The sequence below is a fragment of the Cuculus canorus genome, chromosome 2, assembly GCF_017976375.1.
Source record: "Cuculus canorus isolate bCucCan1 chromosome 2, bCucCan1.pri, whole genome shotgun sequence".
Classification (NCBI taxonomy): domain Eukaryota; kingdom Metazoa; phylum Chordata; class Aves; order Cuculiformes; family Cuculidae; genus Cuculus; species Cuculus canorus.
Genome location: NC_071402.1, coordinates 139,755,364 through 139,769,389, shown reverse-complemented (window position 1 = coordinate 139,769,389; position 14,026 = coordinate 139,755,364). Strand labels below are relative to the sequence as shown.

Here is a 14,026-nt window from a genome sequence, read left to right as displayed (position 1 = left end):
GACTTAAAATAACACTTGGCATATTAAAGGGCTAAGCCTCAGCTCTTTCCCCTCCACCCCTCTCACTGCTGAATAGCTGGGGTGCGGGACTGGATTTCTCCATCAGGCAGTTCATAGCAGAAACTCAATTAAGATGCTCCGTATCATCCTTTGAAGGAGCCAGCATCCTTTCTTTGGCTACAGGCTTGGCTAAGTTAGATGACTAAAGTTGAATGGATGCCCTTCTTTTTTTTTTGCCTTTCTTTGTCAATATTACTGTGACTAGAAGTGCAGAAATACTTTCTCATTGCCACAATTTTGATGTATGGTGTATATATCTTTTTAATACACAATAGCATTACTTTTCTGATAAGAATGCTTTAAACACTGCATCATTTTGCTTCAGTGTTTCATGCTGAAGCACAATTGACTATATTTAAGATATAAACGTATCATATATTATATATAAATTTAAAAAGTTATTATTGTAGTGAAAGATTAACCCTACAAAACAGATAGATTAGACATGCAATCAGATCCTGTCTTTAAGAAAGTCTGAAAAGTAGTTTTCTCTATTTGCAGAAATAGTGATTAGTAATAGTGCCAAATCTAAATATTTATTTCAGTCAATATAAATATATTAAAATAGCCTAGTATAGTATGAAATTGTTATACAGCTTTTTCCTGTTTCAGTGTCATGTAGTCCATAAATTTTTAGACTATAGAATTTCAGAAGTTTATTCAAGGAGAAGGGAATATTTTAGTAAGAAATAGGCTGGTAATTGTGATCAACAATAAATTACTTTGGAGTGGGTAGTTCAAAATATAAACTTTCTTTTTATGTTTAATTGTTCACGACTAAAAGATTTGTGAGAAATTCAGTTTTGTACTGCTAGAAGTCATTGCAGAGTAGGTAGGCATGATAGATAAAAGTGGTAAGAATAAAGTAAGAAGAGAGAACATGGATGACTTAGAAGAACCAGCTTAAACTCTATTATATCTGTTATAAATCTTTTTTGGGCCTGCGTAGGAACACATCTCTAGGGTGGTAAGTTATAAAAAGAAACCCTCTATAAAACTACAGTAAGCTCATATAAAACTGTTATGTAAAACTGGGGAAATAAATTATAGACAAATTGCCAAGCAATAAATTTGATTGAATAACATTTGATTAAAAACATTTAAAAAAAAATGGCATCCACATATTTTACAGATGACAGAAGAATTAAAATTTTGGTGAAAGATCTGCAATAAAGTAATAAATATAAGTAAATTTACACCATAAATGATGTATTACCTTCTGAAAAATAACTTCTCTCTTCTTCTAGACTATGTCGTAAAGTTTTTTGCAATATGCTTTATTATCGTGAAGGGAATAACATTCAAGCCAAAAGCATTTGGGAAATGGCTTTCAGCCTGATGTGTTAAAGCAGTCAGAGGTCAAATGTAACCACAAAGAAAAATAAATCTTGAAGAGCCTTTGGTAACTAACAGAGGAGGTGGTTTACACTAACCTTTTCACTTCAGACAGACATTGATTAAAAAGCAATCAGACCACTCACTGTATTCCAGCTAAGGGAATGATAATGGACCATATTAAAACAGTTGTCCAGAATGTTAATGACTCTATAAACAAAAGGAGCTTAAAAATGATAGTAATAGTAAAAATTCATAAGAGAGAGTGTTATGGGACAGAGCATTAGACCTGGGTAGGAACTACATGTCTAAGATGAGCAATCAGATATGCAGAGAGAAGTGAAATTAGTTCTCTACTTTTATTCAGGGTTTGATGAATGGGATTTCATTTCCTTATCCTCCACTTATAGTAAGGGCCATAAGTTAAAGAGTCTATAGATTTCCATGAAAAAAATTCATTGTAGTTCATTGTAGCTTTAAAACTTTAGCTTCTTTTGTTAGGGCCAAATCCTTAGGAGAAACTATCTATTTAATTTTATGCCTTGAGAAGCAAAAATTGCAGAACTCTTCTCAAATTCTGAACTCTTGATGCCAGAGTATGAATTCATGAGTATTCTAGAAGAGGGGTTTATGGATCTATAATTTTTATTTAATTTCTAGGCAGTACTTTATGGACTAATTTAAAAATAGTTTCTTTCATCTCTTAACTCCTACTGATGCTCCCTTTGTGCACGAACCTGTTGGCTTATTCATCCCCACTGTCCTGTCCCTTTACAGGTCTGGGGACTATTGCTCTTGCCTCCTTCCAGTCCCTCCTTAAGAATTCTTTTTCCCACAAAGTCTGTGTGACACCACACAGCTGATAAAGGATACACTTGGGCTGATGAACAGCACTGATGTGTATTCGTTTAAAAAGACATACAAAAATAAGCTTAACATCTAACATACATACACATAAATGTTAAAATGAATCCCATTCTTTCCATGTACTGAAATTCTTTAGAAAAATATACAGCGAGAGCTTACGAGACATTAACTATTTTATCTTCCTCTCTTTTCTTATATCTCACTGGTTTTATTATCCCTTTAGCTCATTAGAATAGAAATTTTACAGGTTGGTTGTACCATGCATACATAAGAAGGTTCTGGAGCTCACTGGGACCTCTACCACTCCTCAGATTCAAAGCTCCTGAAACCAAGTACAGAAAAATGAACTCATTAGTATCCTAATGCAAACAATAACATTAAACTTCCTATTGGCAAAACTTTGCAAAGACATTTCTTCACAATAACCTTTGATATGTCCTCCAGTTGGAGTATTTTTAAAGCTTCTTATTGAAATAATTCTGTTTAAAGTGCTTTTCAAAGTAGTGCTCAGCAGGCAGGTGGTATTGTGCAATATATGTAGTACAAGCTCAGCTGACAAATGGTTTGTCACTCTTAAAACAATAACTGAAGGAAAGTATCTTAGCAAGGCTAATAAAAACCTACTGAGTGAGTCTGCCTAAAAAACACGTGTTGGTAAGTTGTCTGTACATGACTAGCAGCACTATACAAAACATGATTCTTTCATTAGTTTCTTTGAGACATGCCTTTTTTATGATAAGGTGTTTATATTCCCTAAATCAATATATAGGCCATACTTAAATACTAGGCCTTGAACTATGCTCTTTATTTTCTCATGTATTTGTTTATACATGGCTACCTATTCCACGGTTTTCATATACTACTCAGTGCTTTGAAACCCTGCCAAGCATTCGTTAAAAAATACTTTAAGGTGGAAAATAATCACTCTTCAGAGCAAACGTTAAAAAAAACAAGAACAAAAATGTTCAAGGTAATGAAGTAGAATTCATAGATCACTTATTGGAGGACAGAGTTGTCATACAACAGTTGAAGGGAGCAACAGCATTTCCTGAAGCTGGTAAAATAGCTAAAGCCAGGCTATATAGAGCAAGACAATATAACTTCTATTCCCATGTACATGCGATCTGATATTATTCGAACAACAAAGTCTTTCAATTTTGTTTTCCACTGATACCTTGAAAATCCTCTGATATCAAAAGCCACTGTTATATACTCTTACAAATCCACTTAGTAATACAACAGATCTACTTACCTATGCTTCCTTTGTCTACAAAGTCATTTAGTGGTGTTTAGAAAAACTGGAATTTTATTTCTAGAAAAGTACCCTTTTCCTTGTGTTCCCAACAGTTCATGCTTTGAGCCAAATACTACCCTTGAATAACCACAACAGTCAGCAGCACTGGGAGGAATGGCCAGAATTTCAAACTCTTATTTTGTAGTAAAAAATGCATATAAAGCATCAGTGAGAGGAACGGGAGAGGGAGGGCGGAGCGGAGTTGAACTGAACTGCTTAGATGCTGAAATAGGAGATTGGAGAAAACATGCATCTGCCATATATCTTATCCATTTCACTAAAATGATATTAAAAATCAGGCAATGCTGATATTCCCAGAATTAAAACAATAAATAAAAAGAACTTCCAGCTAAATTAATTATTATCTTGCCTACAGTCTTTACATATTATGCTATTTACAGTGAAATACAAAAAAGTATTTCATTCATACAATTACTACAAAGACTGTGATGCAGAACAGCTTTTACACTAGGCAAGGGTATGGAACCTGTAGTCGAAAATAAGAGCAGATTTCCCCCCACTTACCAGTGCAACAGTTGTTCAATGCAAAACAAACTTGTGCCCACTCCCTTTCATTTCAATGCATTTTCTCTAGTAAGCTTGTAACAGGCTATTTTGTCACAGTCATTTTTCTAAGTTCTTGCCAGCAGCACGATAGTTAAGGTGAAGGAAAACCTGTGAGCTTGGACTGCAGAGGAATTGGCAAGTGTAGAAAAAATGGAGAAGCTACAAAAATTTATTTTCCAACAAAATAACTCTCCACAAGCTGTGTAAACTTTTCTTACTAAAACAAATACTCTAAAACACAAAGATTTTACATTTCCAGTGAAACACTCACAGTAACGTTTGCCTGGTTTTACTTTCCTGAAGTCTTAACAAAGAGCCAGCAGATTTATGCTTTCTCAATTACCTCGGTCGGTAAACTCCCTCATTCCTTAACTGCAATTGGGATTTTAATAGTAGTAAAGAGAATGAAGAAATAGATTCGTTGGGCTTTTGTGTAACCTTTGTTTTCTTCAGTAGATTCTCACACGCCGCTGCCTGATGTGTACACACACATCCGCCCATCCACCACCCACCCACTCACATACACACCTCTGTCATGTGTGCTCTATTATTCTGACAATAGAACAAAAATTAAGCTGTGTCCATTGCAACTTTGCGACCTGTACAGAGAAGAGTAATTTATAGTGGTAAATTCATTATCTTATCATTGTAATTTAAAATGCAAAATTGGGTTTGCAAGGACAGCATAAGGTGTAAGAGTTAGACCCTTTATCTCAAGCACTCATTTGTATTTACAAGAAGTATAAGCTTTCTGCTACAGAAGAAGTAGTATTTAGGTTGAACACTGTTACAGATTTCCTAATTGAGGCTAGTTCCAGTTGCCAGTAATTCAAAAGCAAATCTGCTGACTTGGCATTAGGACTCTAAAACAGTGTGGTCAAACTTATATAGTAAGAAGGTGTTTGCAGAAATAACATTTATAAACTGTATATACAGTACACAGTACCAGTACATAGAAAATAGATTTTGACTTAATGATCCCCTGTGTGTAAGGCAAGACTAAATTCTGTCTTCAAATGGAGACCACCAGAGGTACAAGCAACAGAGAGTGGCTCTTAACTCAATATGCAAATCAAGTGCATACAAATTAAAAATCAGAGCAGACAAAAAGTTTTAAATTTTTTATGTGCTGATTCTGGCTTGCTGAATACATGGGAAGTTATCAAACATCAAATGTACCTTTTCTTAAAAAACACTAACAACACCTTGATGGCAACAGATATTGTTCAAGTGGCAGCTACCAAAAAACAGCTTCAAAATGACATAGTACAACATCAGGATCTCTGCAGTTGTACTACGCTAATTCATATAGCACTAACCAAAAAAATAAGTATATGAATATTCTATTTCATGCTATTGCTATGCAAGCAACAGCAATACAAATCAGCATACAGAAGGATACCATATGTTCTGCAATGAAGAACCCAAAGATATTTTCAAGGGGCATTGTTACAAGACTCCAAAGAAACACAAGACTGCCGGAGGCAAAAGTTACTGACGGATGTAAACATCCCTGTTCCATTCTCCTGTGTCGTTACGTTTTTTCGATATCACTTCCCCATCCTTGTCACAATATTGGTCCCTCGATTTATGACGACTACGCTGTTTGTTGCATTCATTGTGGTCCTGCTCGCGGTCCCTCTCCTTTGAGCGATGCCTCGATTCTCTATGTCTGTGATCACTGCTCCCGTGGGACTCGTCTCTATGATTGTGATCCCTGTGAGAATCATAGTGGTCACCGTGCTCATGTGAGTAGTCCTCCTTTGGCTCTACGTAAGCCGAATCTCTGCTGTCTTGTGTTTCTGAGTCAAAAGTTTCCTGCCTAGAAAGGCCTCTGCCACCACCGCGATGGTTGTGGTGTTGGCTTGAGGAAGAGCGATGCTGAGATTTCTTGATGGGTTCAACCCGTGCTTCCTCTTCAATTTGTGAACTGCTGCGTTCAGGGACTGAATGGTCATTCCTCTGGTCTCCTTGAGATCCCTGCTATGACAATCAGTAGTGAGTTTACATAGAAGAAGTATGCATTTATAAACCTTCCTCAATATCAAATTCAACTACAAAGTATCATGAAACCAGTACAATTTAAGTACACAACAGTCCACTTTGAATCTAAACTAGAAAAAAATATTAGAATTCAACTTTTACTGAAAATTCAGTATTATAATACAAACAATTCCTTTCATTCTTATCAGAATGGAGGGTGGCACTTGGGTTATTCTGTGACACTTTCTCATCTCCTGTGATGTTTTTTAATACTTCAGTTAGCAACAACAGTTGCCTACCACACTCCAGCCAAAGAGAGAGCATGCAAAAGCCCGACAAACTGCAGAAAATTTAAAGAGGAGATATCATGCCAGGAGAGGGCAGGTATCAGCTGAGAGTTTACAGATGCTTGTTTGGAAGAGGCCACTATGGGAAAGTGATTTCAGAGGACTGAGAAGGTGGAATCCAGCACAGAACCAAAGTACAAAACCTTGCACTTTTTAGAGTAGTTTAGAGTAGCTTTTTTTTTTTAAGACAAAAATGCAATTCATTCTAGTATGAATAATGTTTGTATTATGATACTAATAGTATCACTGGCCTTCTGTTTTTCTCAGCAATAATTACATTTCTTCATGGTAATGAAAAAATAAATTTTGACTTCATAATTTTAACAGCTCCAGAATTTAGACCACTGCTAAGTAAATCAGGAGGACAGTGATATTATCACCTACAGAATTTCCTAACACACTACTACTATTAAAAGACTGAAATAAAAATTACCAGGTAATAACAAACCTACTCTTCACCAGCATAATGCTTTGAAATCACTGCAAAATGAACAAGGGGCATTATTTATCTTATATAGGGGTTTCAATGCATTAACCTGCTTTTATTCCCAAACCACAGTGGAAGACTTTTCAAGCTGAATTGCAAATTTTTAAGAAACAGTTTATGGTGATTATCCTTCTCACAGAAGGTGAGGAATGTCAAGACAAAAATCATCTCTACTGGTACAAAAGTAAAGTAGGTTTTAACACAGTTAATACAGGCATTTGTTTGTGAGACTGCTCTGAATTCACAAGTTAATTTCGAGTTTGCCCTCCTATGTTTCGAGTTGTCTAAAGCTAAGGATTGCCTCCAGGGCAGCTCACAGATGTATCTTCTTTCTGTCTTTTTATTTTGTGGAAAACAACTAGAGGGAGGAGGAAATGTCCTTCAGTCACAGATCCTGGCAGGTGGGTTTCCTAGCAACCCAAAATGTAAAATGATAGGAAATTGGACAAGAAAAAAACCCCGTATTTTATCAGAAACTTATAAAAAGCAACACATTTCAAATCAGCAATTTGATAAGTTTGACAAATGTTCATTTTCTAAGACAACATTTTGTTCTGTAAACTTCCCAGTGACTGGCTGGGTTACCCCCTGTTTTCCTAATTTGAAACAAGTAGCATAGATAGGAACAAGGTAACAGAGATGGCGGTCTGACTGCTGTTTTGGTTTTGCTTTTACCATCCTCAAGATGATACTGATTTGCCAGAAAAGGAATCTAGTGATTGTTAGCATTAAAAGTTGGGTCCAAGGTGAACAGAAATGACTCAGTGGAGGTGAATTATAGCTGTAATCTAGTGAAAAGCTAAAGAGTTTAAAACAATGCCTGCTTTAGATAAGTAAACACATTTTTATTAGTTCACAACCATGACTGTTTCTAAGGCACTAAAACTGGGTACATACACGAAACCCTTCCATTCTCATTTGGTCAAATGTCGAGTATCTTTGTACCTATCTATGTAATTGTGACTAATTAATAAAATCTTGCATTGCTGTGGTTTGAGAACAAATGCAAAATTTGAACCTGCTTTGAACAGAATGCTGCTTTTACAAACTCAGGTGTGTCTTCTCTGCTACAACGAGTACACGTGGAGGAGCACAAAGAATAAACTTAGAACCCATACCTGCAATTTCAGAATAGTGTTAGGGCTATTGGGATTTATGGGCAAATTCACTGACTGTAAATCTGTAAATATTCCGGGGACACTGAGGAGATAATGTTTGAATCTTGATTAGTGTCTTGCTTTGTGGTTCATAACCAAATTAGAGCTCTGATTGGATTAGATTCCACAGTGTAGGAATTTTATGTCCCAATCTTATCAGTTCTTTTGCCTTAAATGGAAGAAATTGGAGATATGCCCATTTAATTATTCAAGTTCTAATTTCAAAAAAAAAAGTAGGAGTTCTTGGATAAAAAGTTTAAGCAGTGTTGAAAGAGGAGACAGAAAGCTCTGTCCAAGTCAGTCAATTTGGCTTGCTCTCTGTTTCCATTCAGTGGTCCCTAATCCCCTGCATCGTACGTGTGTGAAGGTGCTCTAGTCTTCTTTCTGAAATTAGCCAACTATTCCCCTGCAAGAGGAACCCTGAGAACCGTTGTCAGGACAGTTTGCTCCAAAGTTCTCCATCAGATAGACAGGAGGTGTATGGTCTTTGCTGACTTTATTTCAAACAGTCCCAGGAGGCCTCACACCTTCAAGCACCTTGTGCCATGCAATGCACACAGTTAGCATCATGCTATAAGAACACCACTCTGGCCGCTGGCAATACAAATTTTTCATTACAATGAACACCCATGACTGAAAAACCACAGAAACACAATTATGTCTCCTGGCAAAGGGGTGCTGCATTGGAGCCGGAGGAGAATGCCTCAAATGCTTTGCAGTGCAGCTGTGGCCCCTCCAGGCTAAATAGCTGGTGGCATGGTTTTTCTTGGCAGAGCACTTCACAAAACCAGCACAGACACACACTTCAAGTTCTCCAAATAGAAGGTCTTAACACTTTTGAGAGAATGGGTTCAGCCGCTACGATGAGAAAATAAACCCACTCTATTCCAAGACCATGATAGGCTGAGGTTTGAAATACCAACGGAAAATATATCACAGGAAAATAAACCAAGAGGAGTGTAAAAGTTCTATGTCCCATAAAGGATTAGTAGACCTACAAATAAACTGTGAAAGTGCAAATACATTCTCATTTTTAGTCCTTAAAATAAAAATATGTTAATTTGTAAGAAGACAGCACAACATTCAAAAAAACCGTTATTATAACTGTATAGTTCCTCTAGAAAATGTGGTTAATAAAATGACCTACAAAGCCACACACAAAAGGCATAAAAACAGCTTGAGCAAAATAGTAAGTGCATCTAGAAAGCAAAGAAAGTTTATCTAGCAAGTCTGTACACAACAATACTAGATTTCATACTCAGAAATTCTTCCAGCTCACATTTTTTTCAGGGTGTTTCAGCTCTGAGAACAGAAAAAAAGGCAGAAATGAGCTATTGCTTACAGTCTCTTTTCCTGCAACTGCTTTTAAGCACGAAGAGATAATCTGCAAGGCGGCTTAAGCAATTTTTTCTTCTTAAAGAGCAAACCTGTCAAGTTTGTGGTCTTCTAAGAGGAAATAAATTCTTTGGCCCCAAAAAAATTGGTTTGCAAGAGCATGAAAACAAAAAGAAACTCTTAAGCATTTTACTTTGGGTGCTGATATATATTATTTTTTATTTTCTAAAAGGAGGCATTTTTCTTAGGCAAAGTTATGAATTTTAACTGACACAGGTATGCAACTTATGGTCATACATAGAACCTGGGTAGAAATTTAGATGTAGTAAGCCATTATTTGAGCTGGGACAAATGGATCTTAAACTCCACTGTGATCTTCTTGGCCTCAAGACATCATTCACTCTTTATGAAAAAGTAGCATCTTTGAAGACATCATTTCATGCCATGCAACACATATACAAAGGAGAGGATCTCCTTGTGCTGAAAACCATAATACAATTATACAAAGCAAAAACTGAAGGAGAAAAGAGAAGACAAAATATGCTCAAAGTCACCAGGCAGGTCAGTGCGGAGGTGGGAATAAAGCCTATTTTTTCCCAGCTTGCTAGACAGTGCCCTTGCTGCTCAGAACGTACTGCCTCTCAAGGTCTTTCTGCACAATGTGCTGCAGGATCCAGGTTTTATGTAAGAGTTCGGCTTAGAGGAAGTATTTACTTTTCACAGCAATGGCCAGTGACTAAAAGAACAAAGGAAACACTGGACAAGCCACTTTGACCTTGAGACTTTACTAAAACAGTCTTAATTTTCTACAATTCTATAGCCTGTGGGAAGACTGAAACAGATTCCCTTCAACATTTGTGGATCCCCTTTGTATGTAACCCAATTCGTCATGCTGGGCCTCTGAGGCTGGGATTTGCCTATTAGCAATAGATACAGAGGCTGTAACGTGTATAGTATTAGCTCAGTTTTATTCCTCTGATTGGACTACATATGGCCAGCTATAAAAATGCTTGTGGCTGGTACACTTATTACCGGCACAGTGGTGTCCTGGGCACAATGAAATCTTAAGTATTGCACTTCACATCACCATATGTTTTCAGTCAGGCTGACTTAGTCCTTGGAATCAAAACTACCCCCCTAATCAATAACACAAACACATGCTACTGTGAATACAATAACAATAACGTTAAATATTTGCCTTTTATACTGAAAACGAGTGAATGCCTACTGAAAAAGCTCTTACTCTATCAACAACAGTAAAACATATTCAGCAAATTCTAGTATCAGACTACCACTGTGCTTTGGAAGAGGAAAAAATTGGTTAGAAAAAGAAGAAATGGCAAAAAAACTCTGTACCTGTAAATTTATATTTGGACCTGGGCTAATAGGAAGAGTGGCTGTTGCAAGTGTGCGAGTGAGAAGCTGGTTAGGAGGATTGCTGCTAGGTGGATGTGTGGCCTTCCAGTAGGCTTCCAGATAGTCAGCAAGGTGCTCACAAGCATCTTCAAGCTGGTTCTCATCGAGAATTACATCGAACATTTCCTGATAAAGGGAAGGTTTTAGTGAGAATAACCACCAGCTCAAGGGAAATTAACTAGCGACATTGATGACCACACTTTGCATTCATCAAAAATGAACATTTCTAATAATTTGTGTTAAAATAGTTCACCCTTTTTGGTTTTGCACTTGTTTGTTTATTTTTTTTTTAATGCAATTGATACAAAAGACAGGAATCATAACTAGCACTAAGGTTACAATTGCTGAAGCAAGCCCTCATGACTTCCACTTAGTAAAGCACAGTCATTGAGGATATGAAGAAGCAGCTTGAATAAAACTTTGAATAAATCCTAAAACCTAAATGTCCAGACAGAAAGGTTAAATATTTAAGTTTTTAGCTATTGGAACAAAATGGAATGGCAATTAAAGGAATTCACTCCTATATCTAGAATAACTAAGACAAAACTAAGGCAAACTAAGACCAATTAATAACAGTAAGAAACACAAGTAATACAGATCATCCAGTTCCCAAGTGGTGCACAAATATTAGGTAAGAGATTAATCACACAGTCTAATTTTAGGCATCTAAAGTTAGGAGGCAAGTTTCCTTTGTTCCCTCCCTGGTCAGAGAGGCAGAAGTCTTCCTGAAGGCAACTTTGCGAGCCTACACAGGTCTCTAGCATTCTTCTATGACTTCTTGAGGACCTGAAGAGGCTGATCTATTAACTGAGATGCTTGAACTTAAATGATGAAGACATCCCATTCTCTCAGCTCTGTAACTATAGCAAATTCCCATATCTACAACTGAACTGAACCTTCATTTTCTGGGCTCTTACCCATAGTCTTGACAGTTGAGTATGCAGGTAATAATGTTTCCCATGTTTAAAACATAGCTGGGGTCTCATCATCTTTACTTTATAGTTGGAAGTTGAAAAAATTTGCTTCAGTGCACATCAATAGAGAACTGCAGAGCTCTCAGCTACACAGTACCCCACACGTCTTTGCCAAAACTGTGAGCAAGAACACCAGCCGTGACAGGCTGCGGTGACATACTCCGAGGGGAGCTACCCAAGCCACTGTCCTAACCTTGAACTGAGCACAGTCACCAAAAGGGTTCATTTTTAGACCAACAATCCCAGAAGATTTATCAATTAAAATCAATGCTCAGCTTGTTTGAGTGGTGAATGCATTCATCACACATCCTAATAACTCCTTGTGACTAGGACTGTTTTTCCTTGCACCCTTGTGCAGAACCCAGAGACCTCAGGAGGCGTTCTGCAAAGAAGCAATAGTGAAATACGGCCAGAAGAGGGCGAACATTCCCAGAAATTACGTAATTAACCTCGTGCTTGAAAAGAAAGGCACTTTGAAGAGAAGACATAAATTAACAGTTACTCACCGGAGGACACTGTGCCAGTTTATCAGCTGCCACCATCTGAACATTAAGGTGTTTGGCCTGAGATTTCCCTCGAGATTTTATTAACCTTTGTAAAACCTGTGGAAAATAAGACATTAAGAAAAGTGAACAGGTTTGGACTTAATGTACATAAATATACACTTTAAACGTTTCCATTTTTAACTGGCCACTTGAGCAGATAAAATTCTTCGTTTGCTGGCTTCAGGAGCATTTCCCATGCTGTTAACATCCAGAGCTAATTTTCATTTACTTTCCAACATCTCCTTTCCTGTTATGAGCACTAAAAAGTTGTTTTCCCGTTTTCCTCTGCTGCTTCTGGTTTTGTTTGTTTCTAGGCTGAAATTCTTTAATTGCTCTCCTCGGCTCTCTTCCCATAATTTGTTCTTCTCTTTCCAATGCCTCTCCACAAGGTCTGTGCAGGTTTTCTTCACAGAATTAAAGATTACATTCCCAGGAGATGCTGCAGCCTACCAATCAGACTAATATTCATTCTGTGAAAAATCTTCCTTTCATTTCTGTATTATTTTGACTTAACAGACAATTACTTATGTGATTGGTACTAAACGCGCAATCCCAATTAATAAAAACATTGGAGCTACAGCATCTTTTCCAAAATGGGTTTTGTTGACACCAAAGCTAAAATACTTCTTTGATTAAGAACATTTCACCATCCAAAGGGAAGCAAGAACAATATATAGCTCCAAACTTTAATGACGAAACGTACTCGTTTGCATTTAAGACCAAAAAAAAAATTGAGGGAGGGGAAAGAAGAGAGTGAAACAGCATGAATATCACGAAATATTTACCTTAGGAGAAGAAATCTTTACATACACTATAATGGGAGCCAGAGAGGTTTTGCTTAGTTGTGCTGGGTGGTTAATGGTATCAGCATCAAGCACTACTAGTTGCAGTGTCCTTGCTAATTCAAAAATCCGTTCAATTTCACTTTGAACTTCAGCTGCAGATAAGTAGAAAATCAGAGTTATGAAAATATTAAAAGGCAATTAGTTTTAAGAAATGTAAAAAAATGTGGTAGACTGGTGTGTTGCTCCTTTTCAGGCTGGCAGAAGTTGTTAGCTATGCATGGCCCTGGGACACCAGGGAAATGAACGCAACATTAAAGAGAGCTTTTTGCCCTCACTTTGTTGCCCTTGGAGGTAGCACTGCCTGCCTCTCCCATCTCCACTGCTTCCTGCAATCCCAGCTTGGAGAGATACTTTCTTACAAACCCCAGTCCATGTACATAAGGAAAAAAAAAGCCACAAGAGGTAAGAATGCCTGCTGCATCACATAGTAATTTTACTATGACATTTTCTACATGTAAATCATTTCAGCTCAGACTTCAGTCTTATGTGGTAAGCAATTTGCTCAAACTAGAGTACCCCAGATAGGCATTAAGATGTACTAAGGTGACTATGTGAGCAGAAGCTCCTGTTTTTCCACTTACTTCAATTTACCAAAGCTCTGGAAAAGAGAGTTTCCTGCATATACTGACCTCAGTAGAGTACCATATTAAAAATTTTATTATCAGGTGTAAAACACTTCTAAGAAAAAAAAAAAAATCCCAATAATGCTATGGTATCCTCCTCACAATCCTAGGAGTTCTGGAAAGGTGATTTCTCAGAAAAAAATCATCTTGTCTCTTCTGGTAATTTGCACTCCCAGCTCCGCAGCAGCCTG

The 14,026-nt window shown here is 37.2% G+C and overlaps 1 protein-coding gene across 16 annotated transcripts in view; it reads right to left on the bottom strand.

The window, feature by feature from the left end:
- Positions 1 to 703: 703 nt before the first annotated feature.
- The window catches only part of CACNB2 (calcium voltage-gated channel auxiliary subunit beta 2), a 254,983-nt gene continuing 241,660 nt past the window's right edge, over positions 704 to 14,026 (bottom strand). For 8 of the 16 annotated variants that reach the window (XM_054057359.1, XM_054057355.1, XM_054057357.1 and 5 more), the window contains 4 exons: positions 13,153 to 13,304; positions 12,329 to 12,424; positions 10,789 to 10,974; positions 704 to 6,106 (listed from right to left, as the gene is read on the bottom strand). In XM_054057359.1, the coding sequence (XP_053913334.1) occupies positions 5,615 to 6,106; positions 10,789 to 10,974; positions 12,329 to 12,424; positions 13,153 to 13,304 (926 nt within the window). In that variant the 3' untranslated portion in view covers positions 704 to 5,614. Of the gene's footprint in view, positions 6,107 to 6,886; positions 6,934 to 9,355; positions 9,400 to 10,788; positions 10,975 to 12,328; positions 12,425 to 13,152; positions 13,305 to 14,026 lie in introns of all 16 variants that reach the window. The other 8 variants (XM_054057361.1, XM_054057356.1, XM_009559059.2 and 5 more) reach the window with 5 other exon arrangements.